Source organism: Brachionichthys hirsutus, chromosome 13 (genome assembly GCF_040956055.1).
Source record: "Brachionichthys hirsutus isolate HB-005 chromosome 13, CSIRO-AGI_Bhir_v1, whole genome shotgun sequence".
NCBI lineage: Eukaryota > Metazoa > Chordata > Actinopteri > Lophiiformes > Brachionichthyidae > Brachionichthys > Brachionichthys hirsutus.
In genome coordinates, this window is record NC_090909.1 from 2411202 (window position 1) to 2423770 (window position 12569).

At 49.8% G+C, this 12569-nt stretch overlaps 1 protein-coding gene across 1 annotated transcript in view; it reads left to right on the plus strand.

Moving 5' to 3' along the window:
- The first annotated feature begins 1056 nt into the window (after nucleotides 1-1056).
- Nucleotides 1057-12569, plus strand: part of jarid2b (jumonji and AT-rich interaction domain containing 2b) — a 31148-nt gene continuing 19635 nt past the window's right edge. Inside the window, 2 exon segments of the mRNA XM_068747542.1 lie at nucleotides 1057-1141; nucleotides 6338-6467. Of these exon segments, the coding sequence (XP_068603643.1) occupies nucleotides 1057-1141; nucleotides 6338-6467 (215 nt within the window).

The following is a 12569-nucleotide window of genomic DNA, read 5'->3' on the forward strand; positions in this document are numbered from 1 at the left end:
GAAATCCACTGCTGTAGTGGAGAAAAAGCCGTTTCCACACATATTAAATACCTCTTTGTTGGTGTTGGGGCCCTAATTTCATTTCCTTTATTCATTAGCGTTGTTCGACATCAAACATAGCTGCCAGAGCGACGTTCGCACCGGAGGAAGGAGGGGGGGGGGTGCAGAATTGGCTTATTGCTGACGGATACACACTAAATACCCTTTTTATCAAAGCTCATCATGGAGCAATATTTTCTTTAAATTCTCAAAAAGAGCCACAAAATGAAATTCTGAAGATTTTTCTTTTTTCTATGATTAAACCTGTCTAGAAATAAAACTGGTCGTGTGTTTGAGACAGAGAGACTTGCGTTGACCTCTTAGACAATTCCATCTTCTGTCTCTGTCTCCCCAGGAGAGATTAGCACCGCATGAGCTCTGTCCCATGATACCCCCCCCCCATTTGCTTCCTACCTATTCATCACCATAACACTCCTATCATGGCATGGTAGGGAGATGCAGTCCTACATGCATTCTTATGCTAATGCTGCTGCCCTGTGTCCTTTTGCAAGCTAATGCTATGTTATGCTAATGTTGTGTCATGCTATTGTCATGATGCAGCAACAAAAAGGCAGCCTTTTCTCACCTTTTCTGTCGTAGCTCTTTGTGCACTTCCACATCATTGTGTTTCCTGTGTATATTTTTTTTACAATATAAGATTATATGCAATAAACATAGATTCTACTTTTTTTATGTTAATTAGCTGCAGCTTCTGATGTAAACAGTAATTTTTCCAGGCTGTTTTTAAGTCTTTCCATAATGCAGCAGAAAGACTTTTTAATTGGCTGGAGGTCACCTCAAACATTAACCCGTTTACTCGCCGCCGCCGTTCGTACCGTTATCTGACAACGCACACCGAGGCAACACGTCTGCGCAAGGCTCAACCTGTATGAATTAAAAACTGTCGAAACAAGGCTTGGTTTCTCTGTGACATGACTTTGTGCTGATTCGTTCTCCTCCTCTTGCGTGTTTCCACAGGACGACAGCGATGGGATTCCGTGGTCGGAGGAGCGGGTTATGCGAAAGGTGCTTTATCTCTCCCTAAAGGAGTTTAGGAGTGCGCAGAAACGGCAGCTCGATGACGTCATCACAGACTCAAACGGTGAGCTCACACACTGTTGCGTTCCTTCAATGTGGGGGGGGGGGGACGACTCATGAAGTTAGATTTTATACGTCTGAGTCCTGGGAATGCAAAGTTAAAGATTTCGTGCTGCCCTTTGAGATGAGACATCAGCTTGGTCTTTGCGTGCTAACGTATCTGTTTGCCAGGCTTCCTCTGCTTTTGCAGCTGAAACGGAGGAATTGAAGCGTTAAATTTGGAATGAAATGAATTACACATTTCAGTGTAAACAGTCCCGCAATGTTGAAAGGCAACTTTTAATTTGGCAAAGTGGCCTTATTTGTGGAGTAAGGGTTGCCAGTCTAGCCTGGCGCGGCTGACATTAGCGTCTCAGTTTAGCTCCTCGTCCCTTTTAATTGCAGGCAACGCTTTTATTACTTTGTTTGTCTGTGTAGAATAAGTGTACTTTATTTGACGACAGAGAGAGAATTTGCTCTAAATGGTGGGAATGATACGAGGGCGGCTGACCGAGCGTTCTGGTTTTCTTTTTGTTGTGGCTCAGCTCTTCATTCTTTCGCTTCGCCGGTTCGGCGCAGCCTCCTTTGAGGAGCCCCCCCATTTACTTTCAAATGGTGCATCAAACAGACGGACTGATGAAGTGCAACACATGTTTTGATCTTTTTCAGCATGTTATGCCATTGCTCGGATTGAAACCCGCCAGTTAGTTAGCTTAACGCCAGCGATTGAGGGCTTTAGCTGTAGCGCCGCGTGCTTTGAACAGGCTTGCCGACACTTTTTTTCGTTTGACAATGGCTCTTCTCAACAAAACAAAAAAGCCCTCAGCCAATCAACAACGGCGATCTGAACTCCACACGTGCCTCAGAAGCTAAATCTCAACTGACATTCACGCAACCCAGACACTGAAAGAAAGCAAAGTCAACGAGCTAGGTATGAAGGCAGCCAGACGGGGGGGAAACACCTTCAAATGTAGCTTATCTTTTATTATATACATTATATATAATATATTTGCACACCGTCATTCTCCCTCTCTCTGTCTTCCCTGTCGCTATAGCGTATCTATGCGTCTGTCTGGCATCTCGTGGCTGCCACTCCGCAGCTCCTCGGGGCCTTTTAAGCCGCCGCGGGTAGCTGACCTTATCGCCTGAATAAAAATGACTCATTAGAAAGCATCGGCAGCCCGTCGTGCCGGGGGTAACCACAGCAGCCCGTGCTGACACAAAAGCGGGCCGTGCTGAATAGACGGGGGCCCCGCTGTTTCAGAGCAACGCGGGTTAGCGGGGCTTTGGCGGTTGTTTCCCCGTCTCGCGTAGCCCTCGTGGCGAATCTGTCAGCCATTTTGGAGGATCACACTCAGCGTGCGCTACATCCTGAATGGGACGCCCCTGCTGTTTTTAGAGGACTGCGGGTTAGAGAGTACGGGCTTATGCTGGAGCCACAGTTTTCCCTCCCCGAAGAGGCGCCATTGTGGAGCCGCGACCACGCTGGCACATAATCATTAGATGTTTCATTGATGTCGCCGGGGATGATGGAGCGGTTATAACCGTCGCGTCTTAGTGATTCCTCAGGAAATTAATAAAGAGACGTTTTTAATGAAGGATCGCTAGAGCAAAGGATTCAGCGCCGCCTTGTTTTGTTTGATGTCGCCATGAAGAATAAAACAAATGAATAATAATTTTTGTGTTGATCTACTTATAGATCGAGCTGCATTCACCATTTTTGAGCAATCAATAGCTTCTGACTGAAGGTTAATCTTCTGTAAAACGCATTATTCTCCCTCCCCAGGTGTCACTTTGTCCGTCCTTCCCACATCCTTTCACCCCCCCCGTCTCACTCCTTTTACACGGCATGTTTATTCCTCCTGCTGTTCCGCGTAAACTCGATGAAGGATAAGCTGAGATGCTTTTTGTCACATTTGTAGCGCCATGCTGTGAAATTAGATCGCTGCCTTTGACCCATCCTTACGAAGCAGGGTGGGACAGCCCTTGTGGTGCCTTGCTCAAGGATGAGTGCAGACTTGGAGGAACTGGGGCTCGAACCGCCAACCTTCCAATAAGTGGAGAGCCTCTCTCACTACACCAACATAGTAATAGGCTTTGGCGTTGTGCAGCTAAGAGCAGCTAGCGGCTAGCGGAAAAAAAAACCATCAGCTGGTCTTTGAATTGGGTCTGGGTGGTCCTTCCTGTCACATGATCCTCATCTCTGTGCGAAAGCGGCTTCAGGCGCCGTGAGGTAGGACTATTTGTGTTAAAAGGGGGCGTGTCATGTGTGTGTCGTCGTCCTCCCCGCCCACTCGGCCCACTCGCTGCCCATAGCCAACATCTCCCCAGCCACTTTACCTCTCTGGGCTGGCAGCCGTCCATCTCCTTGTCCGTCACACTTCCTGTTTCTCCCTCTCGCCGCCTGCATTATTTAACAAATGACATTAAGCTAGTCCACCCAGTCATCCGCCTCCCACTCCATCACACTCTTCCTCCTCCTCCTCCTCCTTTTCTCATCCCCGTCTCCCTCATCCGATCGGCCTTCCGGTCGTCTCTCCCCGGATGCAGTGTTTCATTACACATCAATAGGACTCTGGTTACTGCCTTCTCCAAAAGCTCCTGCCCCCCCCCCCCCGCTGCTCCATCTCCTCGATTATGTATCTCCACGCCCCCTCTTTCTCTCCTCCGTCCCTGTCTCCTTTTTTTTTTTGAACAATCTCCCTCTTCCTTTTTGCTTTGTCCTCTGCTCCTGTCTTTCTTTACTACGTACAGCATCCGTCACTTCCCACCCACCTTGCCTCTGTTGTTCATGGAATGGCACACGCTTCCTCTTCCTCCTTCCCTCCATCATACTCCTCTTCTCCCCATCCTTCCCTTTATTTTCCTGAGTGCTATTGATGGAGGCGCTGGCTCCCGGCCAGAAACCAGGAGGGGCCGAAGCGAGGGCTCAGACTGTCGCCTCTCTTTCTCCTCCGGCCCGTCTGCCCGTCTCAGACTTGCCGATCCTTCCCCGTTTTTTATGCACGCCATCCCCTTTCCTCCAGCGCTCCGGCTGCTGTCACGCTGCTGTCTGCCTGTATTTCCCGTGCCGCCAGCCCTCCGTGGCAGCTGTGTTCTACCTCTGGACTACCGGAGAGAAGACGGACAAAACGCGGGACAGGAATAAATCTATTCTGTCCTCTTACGCTCCTTAGACGTGTATCAGCCCCGGCCATTACGGTGTCCCAGCTTTCCCTTTGATGCTTCAGATTTACAGCCTTGAATTTCACAAAGCAGAGCAAAGCATTTCTCAACGGCACATTGTTGTCCCTCGCGTTAGTCGGCTTGAACGTGGCGTCCTGTTGTTGGGTCCAATTTTTGAAGGACGCGCATTATTTTCGGTACTCTTTGAAATGCTCTCACTACACACTCGAGTCCAGTATCTGGTTCCCCTCTTTAAGAAAAACCCATCTGGGAACGGACACTATGGGGGGAGTCTTTCGGAACATCAAATGTCTTTTTTTGATGTCCCACAGTTTTAGCTGCCGACATGGAGTGCCCGTGTTTGCCAGAGGAAAAGGAGGCGTGCTTCCCTGTCCTTTGTCTCTTTCACACAGTCTACGTCCTGAACCAGCAATCCTCCTGGAAAACTAACATGTAACTCCACCTCTTAACGCCATGCTGGCTAGTTACCTCCCCTCATCGCTGCGATACGACATGCTATGCTATAGCCCCCCCCCCCCTTCCCGTTCCCTCCTGAGACCTCTTTGGGATCATAACAAGGCGATGGGCTTAGCTGCGCAGGCATGAATCTGATTACCCCCCCCCCCCCCCTTCCCAATGTTGGAGTGACACCGCAGCTTTTTCCTCCCTTCCCGTTCACCCCAGCCTTTGTTTGCCACGCTCGCCCTCTGCCTTCTCAAGGTTCCCATCTTCTAACCCTCAGACTGGCGTTCATGTGCAACCAGGACGCGTCAAACAGAGGGAAAGGAAGAAGAGGGGGCGGAGAAATGGCCGTCTGCCTGTTTGCTTGCACACACTCCCCCCCCCCCCCCCCCCCCCCCGCAGGGGTATCATGCATCAGTCATTTTCTGAACACGGTTAAACTTAATGATCTCTTTCACTTTATTGCTCTTATGAAACTTGCTCTCACAACTCCTTTTAGCTCCTTAACTAGTTATCATTTTTCACAAGTCATTGCCCCCCCCCCTCCCCCCGATTAAACGTGATGACAGTTTTGTGGAAATTATCCTCAAAACGTTGTAGAAAATCAGGACAAAGCACAGGAAGGTTCTCCTCCTTTGATTGCTTAAACGCCGCGAGTCCGGATCAAAGCCTTCCGTCATCACCCTGGCATTGTAAGGTGGTGATTCACCCTCACCCTAGACTTACAGGCTCTCCCGACAACGACCTAAAGCTTTGACAACAGTCCGTTGGCCTTACTCATCACGCCGGGGTTGGTTAACTGTGTGGTGACTGTACCGCTGCTTTCAGGTACCGACCTGCCCGACATGCGTGAGAAACCTCAGCACGGCCCCCCCGTCCACACGGCGATGAGAAAGCATTGCTCTGTGTGGGCTCCTTCAGCCCAAAGCACATTTGTAAATGTCACTTAAATCATATGTTTCAATACTTGTTTTACCTGCTGCACGATTGCTCATCTTTATCCCGACTCCTACACTGTCATTTAATCTTACGGCTCTGCCCCCCCCCCCCCCCCATTGCAGCTTCCTCAGATGACGCAACAGTAGCCTCCTCGCTAACAGGATATCATTCACGTTACCACCGAGCCTAACCTCTGCCCCGCTGTCCTTACTATCTCAATTTATTGTCTTTTGACACCCACTGTTAAGAGTCTGCAGCACCGGCTGAGTGACGCATCCCCAAAAAGCATCAGTCAATTGGAATTCCACTAGGTGCGGCGCGAAGGCTGGGACACGAGATGCCTTCAACCAATGAGAAATTGGAAGGGCATGAGCACCTCGCCAAACGGGGAATTTTTTTAAAATGTACTTTTGTTTGTCTTGAGTTTCCTGCTGAATTATTAAGAACATTTGATCACATGTCAGGAGAGAAACAGGAGTGGCATTAACCGTGATGCTGCGAAACACGCGGCAGGAAGTGACGTAAGGGTTTCAGTGTGATGCGCTTCGACCGCCGTATTTGCCATTGAATAATTTGCATCCTCTTTTTTTTTATTTTTTGTCAGCTTTCCCTCTCTCTCTTTTAATTGTAACCCTATTGGTGCTTCTCTCCTCAGGTGCTTCTCTTCTAGCCAATGGGCAGCCGAACAGCTCCGGGTCGAAGGGCGGCCACAAGGACGACGGTTCCTTGTGTTCTCAGGGCCTGGGCGGCGGCAAGTATTGTGAGGATGGCCCTGCGAAGAAGAGGTGAGGGTGTGTGTGTGTGTGTGTGTGTGTGTGGAGGTGATTCCTTTTGTGAATCTAAATGGGTTTAGCAGAACCGTGCGTGAGGACGCGGCTGAAACTGGTACACGTGTTTTATCCGCCTCGTTTTTCCTCATTTGCTCGCCGTCCGTCTCTCGGTGTAATTTATTCCCTCCGTTTCCCCGTACTTCTCGTGTATCCTCTTCACCGACACCACCCAGGAAAATCAATCGGCAGCGTTCCGGCGCTGCTTTGTCTATCACGTTGATTTATAAACTCGCTGTTTGCGCTCTCTTCCTCATCTCTCTTCTGGGCAAAGACAACTCGACCGTTAGTTGTATAATTAAAGTTGACAGATGTGTAAATATTGTACTGCCACCCTGCAAGGAGCATCGAGGTCTTTTAATGAGAGCCCCCCCTCTGCTTTCAACGCAAATGCCATTTTAGTCTTTAATAATTAGCTCGGAGTCGTTGCCACATTTGCCTGAATGAATCATTTGAAACGGAGCCGTTCATTTTCTGGCCAAATCTTTTTTGGTTTTTTTTTTGTTTGCTTGTTTTTTCATGAAAGGCTTTTATTTCAGGAGTGGGCTCCTGAAATTGATTGATCATTTTCCCAGAGATCCATACAAATCACTTATCTCTCTCTTTCTCTGTTAAAAAATGGCATATACCTCGGATTTAAACAGGACGGCGTGATGTTGCTGCGCGCACACAAATATCTTTGTTGCCATAAATCTTTAATTTTTGTGTGTGTGTCTTTGTGAATGGCGATGCACGGCTGTGTGTTTGTGTTTTGTTCCGTCGCTCCCACACACACACACACTGACAGGCCGTCACAGCATCGGTGTAAAGCTAGGGGCGGAGTCTGGGGTGGGGGGGGGGGGGCTGGATGGCAGCAGATGTCCCTCTGTAATGAGCGGTCCATACTGGCTCCATTCACGGCGAGTCGAGCCACCTGCCTCGGCCCTCGTAGCCGCCATCGGAGACCGTAACCTCCAAATCGGAGCGCGGTCGTTACCTGCTTTCATCTACCTGGCCACGAAACCGAAGAGCCGCTCCCTGAGAAGAAATTAAAAGCTTCTCAGGAGCTCCACAAATCTGGCAGGAGGTGAATTTACAAGGCGGGAAATAATCTTTTTCTGCAGGTATTTGGAATGTGGACGGCGTTAAGTAAGCCTCGTTATAAATACGAGTGAAGAATCGTAGCTGGGGGATCTGTGACAACAACCAGATGTGTTGGCGTGGAAACGGAGTGACCCTGTGGATTGTAGCGAAGCTTAAACAATAATCACGGGTTCACACTTTTAACTCTCAAGCGCCGGTTGTGTGGCATTTATATAGAGCCGTGGCTTTCGTTAGCCCCTGACACACACACACACACACACAGAGCAGGAATAAAGAGAGTCCCTATCTGATGCTAATGAAACATAAGCCTGCCCGGTGCTTGGCAGTGCCTCATGCCCTCTTAAAAAGCTTATTGTGTGTACGTTGGAGTGTGTGAAGAATGACTCCGGTGCCCTGGCAGGACGACCGCCCTCCACCGTTCCTGAACGGGACTAACTGAGATGATGCCAGGAGCTTTTACACCTGGCACCGACCGAAACGGGAGAGGAGGGGGGGGGGGGGCGGCGGAGTGGCGGCTTCCAATTTTGAGCAAAAGAAAAAAAAAGTTTCAGACTGCGCACGGAGGATGAAGGGATAAAGGGGAAGGAATGGGAGGAGCGGCAGAGAGGAAGGGGGACAGAGGGACAGGTGTGAGTGATTTTTGGCAGGAAGCGGCTGTCTTTAGAAGTCTTTGAGATCGGCTCCGTGTTTGTCTTCCCATGCTCCTGAGATCGGTGGAGAATGGCAGCGCACCCCCCCCCCCCCGCCCCGCCACCATCACCATCATCATACACGCCAGGACGTTGCCGCCCTCGCCGAACGGGTTCTCCCGACGGGGGGGCGCAGCTACGCCGCCATGGTTTTACTGGCCTACTTTACTGGTTTACTGGGCAGTGGAGTATTTCTGTCTTTAAACTCGTGGTCGTGTCGACACAAAAAAAACAAACAGTTCATCTCGTTTTAGTTAATCCGATCAATGCTCAAGATGTCGAGATGTTTTCACAGCTGAACGAGAGTAAAAAAAAAAAAACATGAACTTCCGAAGCGCTCTAAAAGTGCGGGATATGAAGTGTGTGTGGGTCGGAAGTTGAGAGGCGCTCTCGAACAGACTTCTTCACTTAATTTCTGCATTCTCTCGCTCGGCCCCCTCTACTCTTTTTGTCTTTCTTCCTCTTCGCTGCCCTTCTTTCTGGCTCTCCTTTGAATCTGTTCTCTCTGTTGGCTCAGCCAAGACACACACTCAAACACTCAGCTGCCGCCGCTTGTTTTGTTTCGACTTAATGAATGCCAAGTGTGCACACACACACACACGGAGATTCACACACACACATGCGCTCACGCACACACTTGTCTAGCGTAACCGATGACTCTTGTCGGTAATGCATAATCACCATTTCCATTTAGGAGCGATTACACACAGGCCTGCGCACACACACACACACACACTGCAAATGTGTATTTATGGGGAGCCGTAATGTGTCTATTGATTTAATTAAGATGGAATTGTGGGAGAACCTACATGTAGCGCAACACCTAGCTGCACGGCTAACGCGTCGTGTTGCGTCTCTGCACAGCGGGGAGCTCGTGTTCAAGCGAGCAGCCAATCAGAGAGCTGGATAGAAAGTCTGTTGCGCTTTCAGCCAATCATGTTGCACCTGGTTTCTACGCTTCCTCCTTGTGTCATTAAGCAGCAAAGCATTCAGCGTTCCCTGTGTGTTTTTTTTTTTATCCTGAGCTACTGCCGCTGCCAGTCAGACAAGCGCTTCAGCACTTTGTTCCTTACGCATCCTAGAAAACGTCTTTACGACCGCCTCGGAGAATCTCGTTTAAAGACGATGCCTCTGAACGGGAAGCACAACCGTTTGTGTGTTCCAGGAAAAGCGTGAAAGTATTCCTGTTAGAGCTGCATAACGGGGGGGGGGGGGGGGGCTCTGAAGGTCCACGTCCAGGACTCCAGCTTAATGAGAGTGATTACTAAGCACCCACAGAACCATTTGTGATGTTTATCGACCTCACCCGGCCGTGGCCGGCCTCTCCCCGGGGTGATTTAAGAAGAACTGCAAGGTCATGGCGCTGTAGCTCAGGAAGGGGGCATGGGTGAGCGGTCCTGAGCGATGGATCTGTCTGCTAGCAAAGCCTGCATGTCGTTCAGTCTTTGATGTTTCCTTGTCTGGAGCGTTTTAAACTCCACATTTAAATCTGCCTCCGTCTGAACAGCCGAAACGTAGCGCCGCTTGAGCACATTAGCGCTTTTAAGGCTACAAAGGGAAACAATGGGCGAGCTCCATCTGACCTAATATAGCATGTATATATTCACAGCTAGTCCTTTTGTCAAGATGTCTTTTCTACACACGTCTGCCTATCGGGCCATCTTCCCTCTTTGTTTCCTTTTGAGGAAGAGGAGTGGGAAACCAAGGTGATGGTGAAGCGGCACAGAAGCCCTAATCTCAGTGAGCTTCATTCTGATCGCTTGGAGCATATAAATGTCCCAGTACAGGACGGACACGCATACACACACACACACACACACACACACACAGTCTCTAATGCCCTCATGTTTATCTTGATCTCAATGCAAATCTCTTAAGCATTTAAATAGTATCCTGACAAAATACACAGTAATACTTTTAAATAAAATACAACCGTGTATTTATTTTTTCCATTCCTCCTTGCAGCCGTGGCTCATTGACTGATGATGGTGTTTATTTGTGTCCGATGTGTATATGTGACCGGAGTCTAGGGTTGTTTGCATCTCTAAAGGTCAAAAGGTCAGCAGGTCAGTCCACCGCATCCCAAATGCGCAGAGACGGAAAAGCAATAAACGCCGCCGGGCTGAGCGTTCCCCATCGGGCGTTGATGCCGACCGCATGCTCTATAAATCCTGGCGCTGAGGAATAATACGTGTGAAGGCCAGCCGAGTCCCTCTGTGAGGGGTACACCCTGGAAGCGTCGCCAGCGCATCATGGGGTGAACATTATAAACGATACGACAGCTGTATTAAGCTCAGACGTTTGTCTCTTTGTCCCTTGGATCGTTCTGGAGGGACGTTTGGAGATCTTAACCACGAGAGCTGCTCGGATAGAAACGCACTCTAGCGCTGCAGTCTTTTTTCAGGACCGTGTGGGGCACCAGGAACCAATTAATGCGGCCCTCGAAGGTCCGGACTCTGGATCAGCGCTCTTCTCCTCCCACGGTAACCTTTTACCGTGGGACGGACAGAGTCTGCCAAAGCCCGGCCCCAGGCCAGCGCCTCTCCGGGCCTCGAGCGAGCCGGAGCTGGAATCGGACGGGGAGCAAATGCAACAGAAGTTCTTTGCGATGGATGATTATTTATTAAATGTCTGGACCGGTGTCTTTACTTCATACTCTCGCTGTCGGGACGAACGCACCTCAGATGTGTCACCTTGGCAGCACTGTTAACTGCTTGTGTCCAAAGATCGCCACAGAAATCGGAGGCCGACGCGGTCGAGGGAATCAACACGCGCCCTTGTGAGCTCCTTTTCCACCGACCGCCTCGTCCAAATATCAGGTTACGTTCAGCAAAAGGTCTGAAACCGATCCGAGGATCCCTCGCGCAGGACAATGGCGTCGCCCCGGGACTGGAAACACGCACGTCTTTCCGCTAATTTGTTACACAAATGCAGAATACAAATATTTTGTCAAGCTTGAGCAATTAGAGCAGAGTCGTCCATCAGGCGTTGCGTCTCAGCAGTGTCCCCGCTGCCGTTCTGAATTACGCATCGCTTGTATTTGAACGCGTTGGACTTCATTTGTCTGCGTTTGATGCATGTTTGGACCTGAAATATGCTGATGTGCTGAGCCAACCGCGTATTCAATAAATCAAACGGGCATGGGAGCCAGCTTCAACAATTAATCCTGCCTAATTGGCTTTTAAAGCATTTTCCTTTGCATCCATTATAAGTGTTTTATGCACAAAATGTCGGCTCCAAACAAACACGCGGCTCTGCTTCGTCATCCAGTACCTGCACCCTGATTGACAGTAAACCGGTACGAGGAGCTGGCTGAGGTGGGAGACTCCTCCTGATGCTCCCCTTCTGCACTAAGGGTTATTGAGTTGGGGGAGGGGGGGGGGGGTCACATATGAGCGTCTAATCAGCATCCCTGAAGCTGATAGGGCGTTCAGCCTTGCTTGCCGGCACTTCAGCGGGGCGGACGCTTCCCCAACGCCCTTGAAAACCCGAGTTTAGATTAAATCATTGTCTTTCCATCACAGCAGTTCCCATGGAAACGGGCGTCGTCAGAAAGGTGTTGATGGAGGTGCTGAAGACGATGACTGACGGGGTGTGTGTGGGGGGGGAGTAGCATGCCTGCACACTACACCAGGAGTTCTCGACCTCCTGCGATGGAGTCGGAGTCGCCTTCTCTCAAACGAAGGGGAAATGTGAATTATTTTCCGAGGAGTCAGACGCCGACGCATCGACGTGAGAGTATGCGACCGAACTGACCAATCGGCGGCGTTCAAATGTGCCAAATAAACAAATTGAAGAAACCAATTATGAGATGCACACCTTTGCGGCCCCTTCAAAGCACGTGGGAAATTTTGTTGAACTCCCTCCAGCTGTTTTTTTTTTCTTCTTCTTTATTTCGAGGAGGCTTTAATTGACCGAACCCCGCGGACAAAGGTAAAAGGCCTTCACTATTCAGCACGCCGCGCCTTTGGCTCGGCATCACTGCCCGCCATTATGAATCCAAATTAAGGTTTTTCAGGGGCATATTTCTCCACCGCTGATCTGCAGCTTTTAATGCCACACGGTTGTCTCCAGCAGATTTTTTTCGTTTCAAACACTGCTCCAGTTTGTGTCGCTGCGTTGGAGGGAACCATCGCTAGCTAAATGCGGCCCGCCGGTTGAGGCCGGTCTGTTTTCTGCCAACTTTCCACACTCGTGGTCTGGGAACGGCTGGGTAAATCACGTTAAACTACCCTCGGCTCGACTTTCCTCGCCATCCCAGTCATTTCGCTCAGTTTTATTTGCGAGA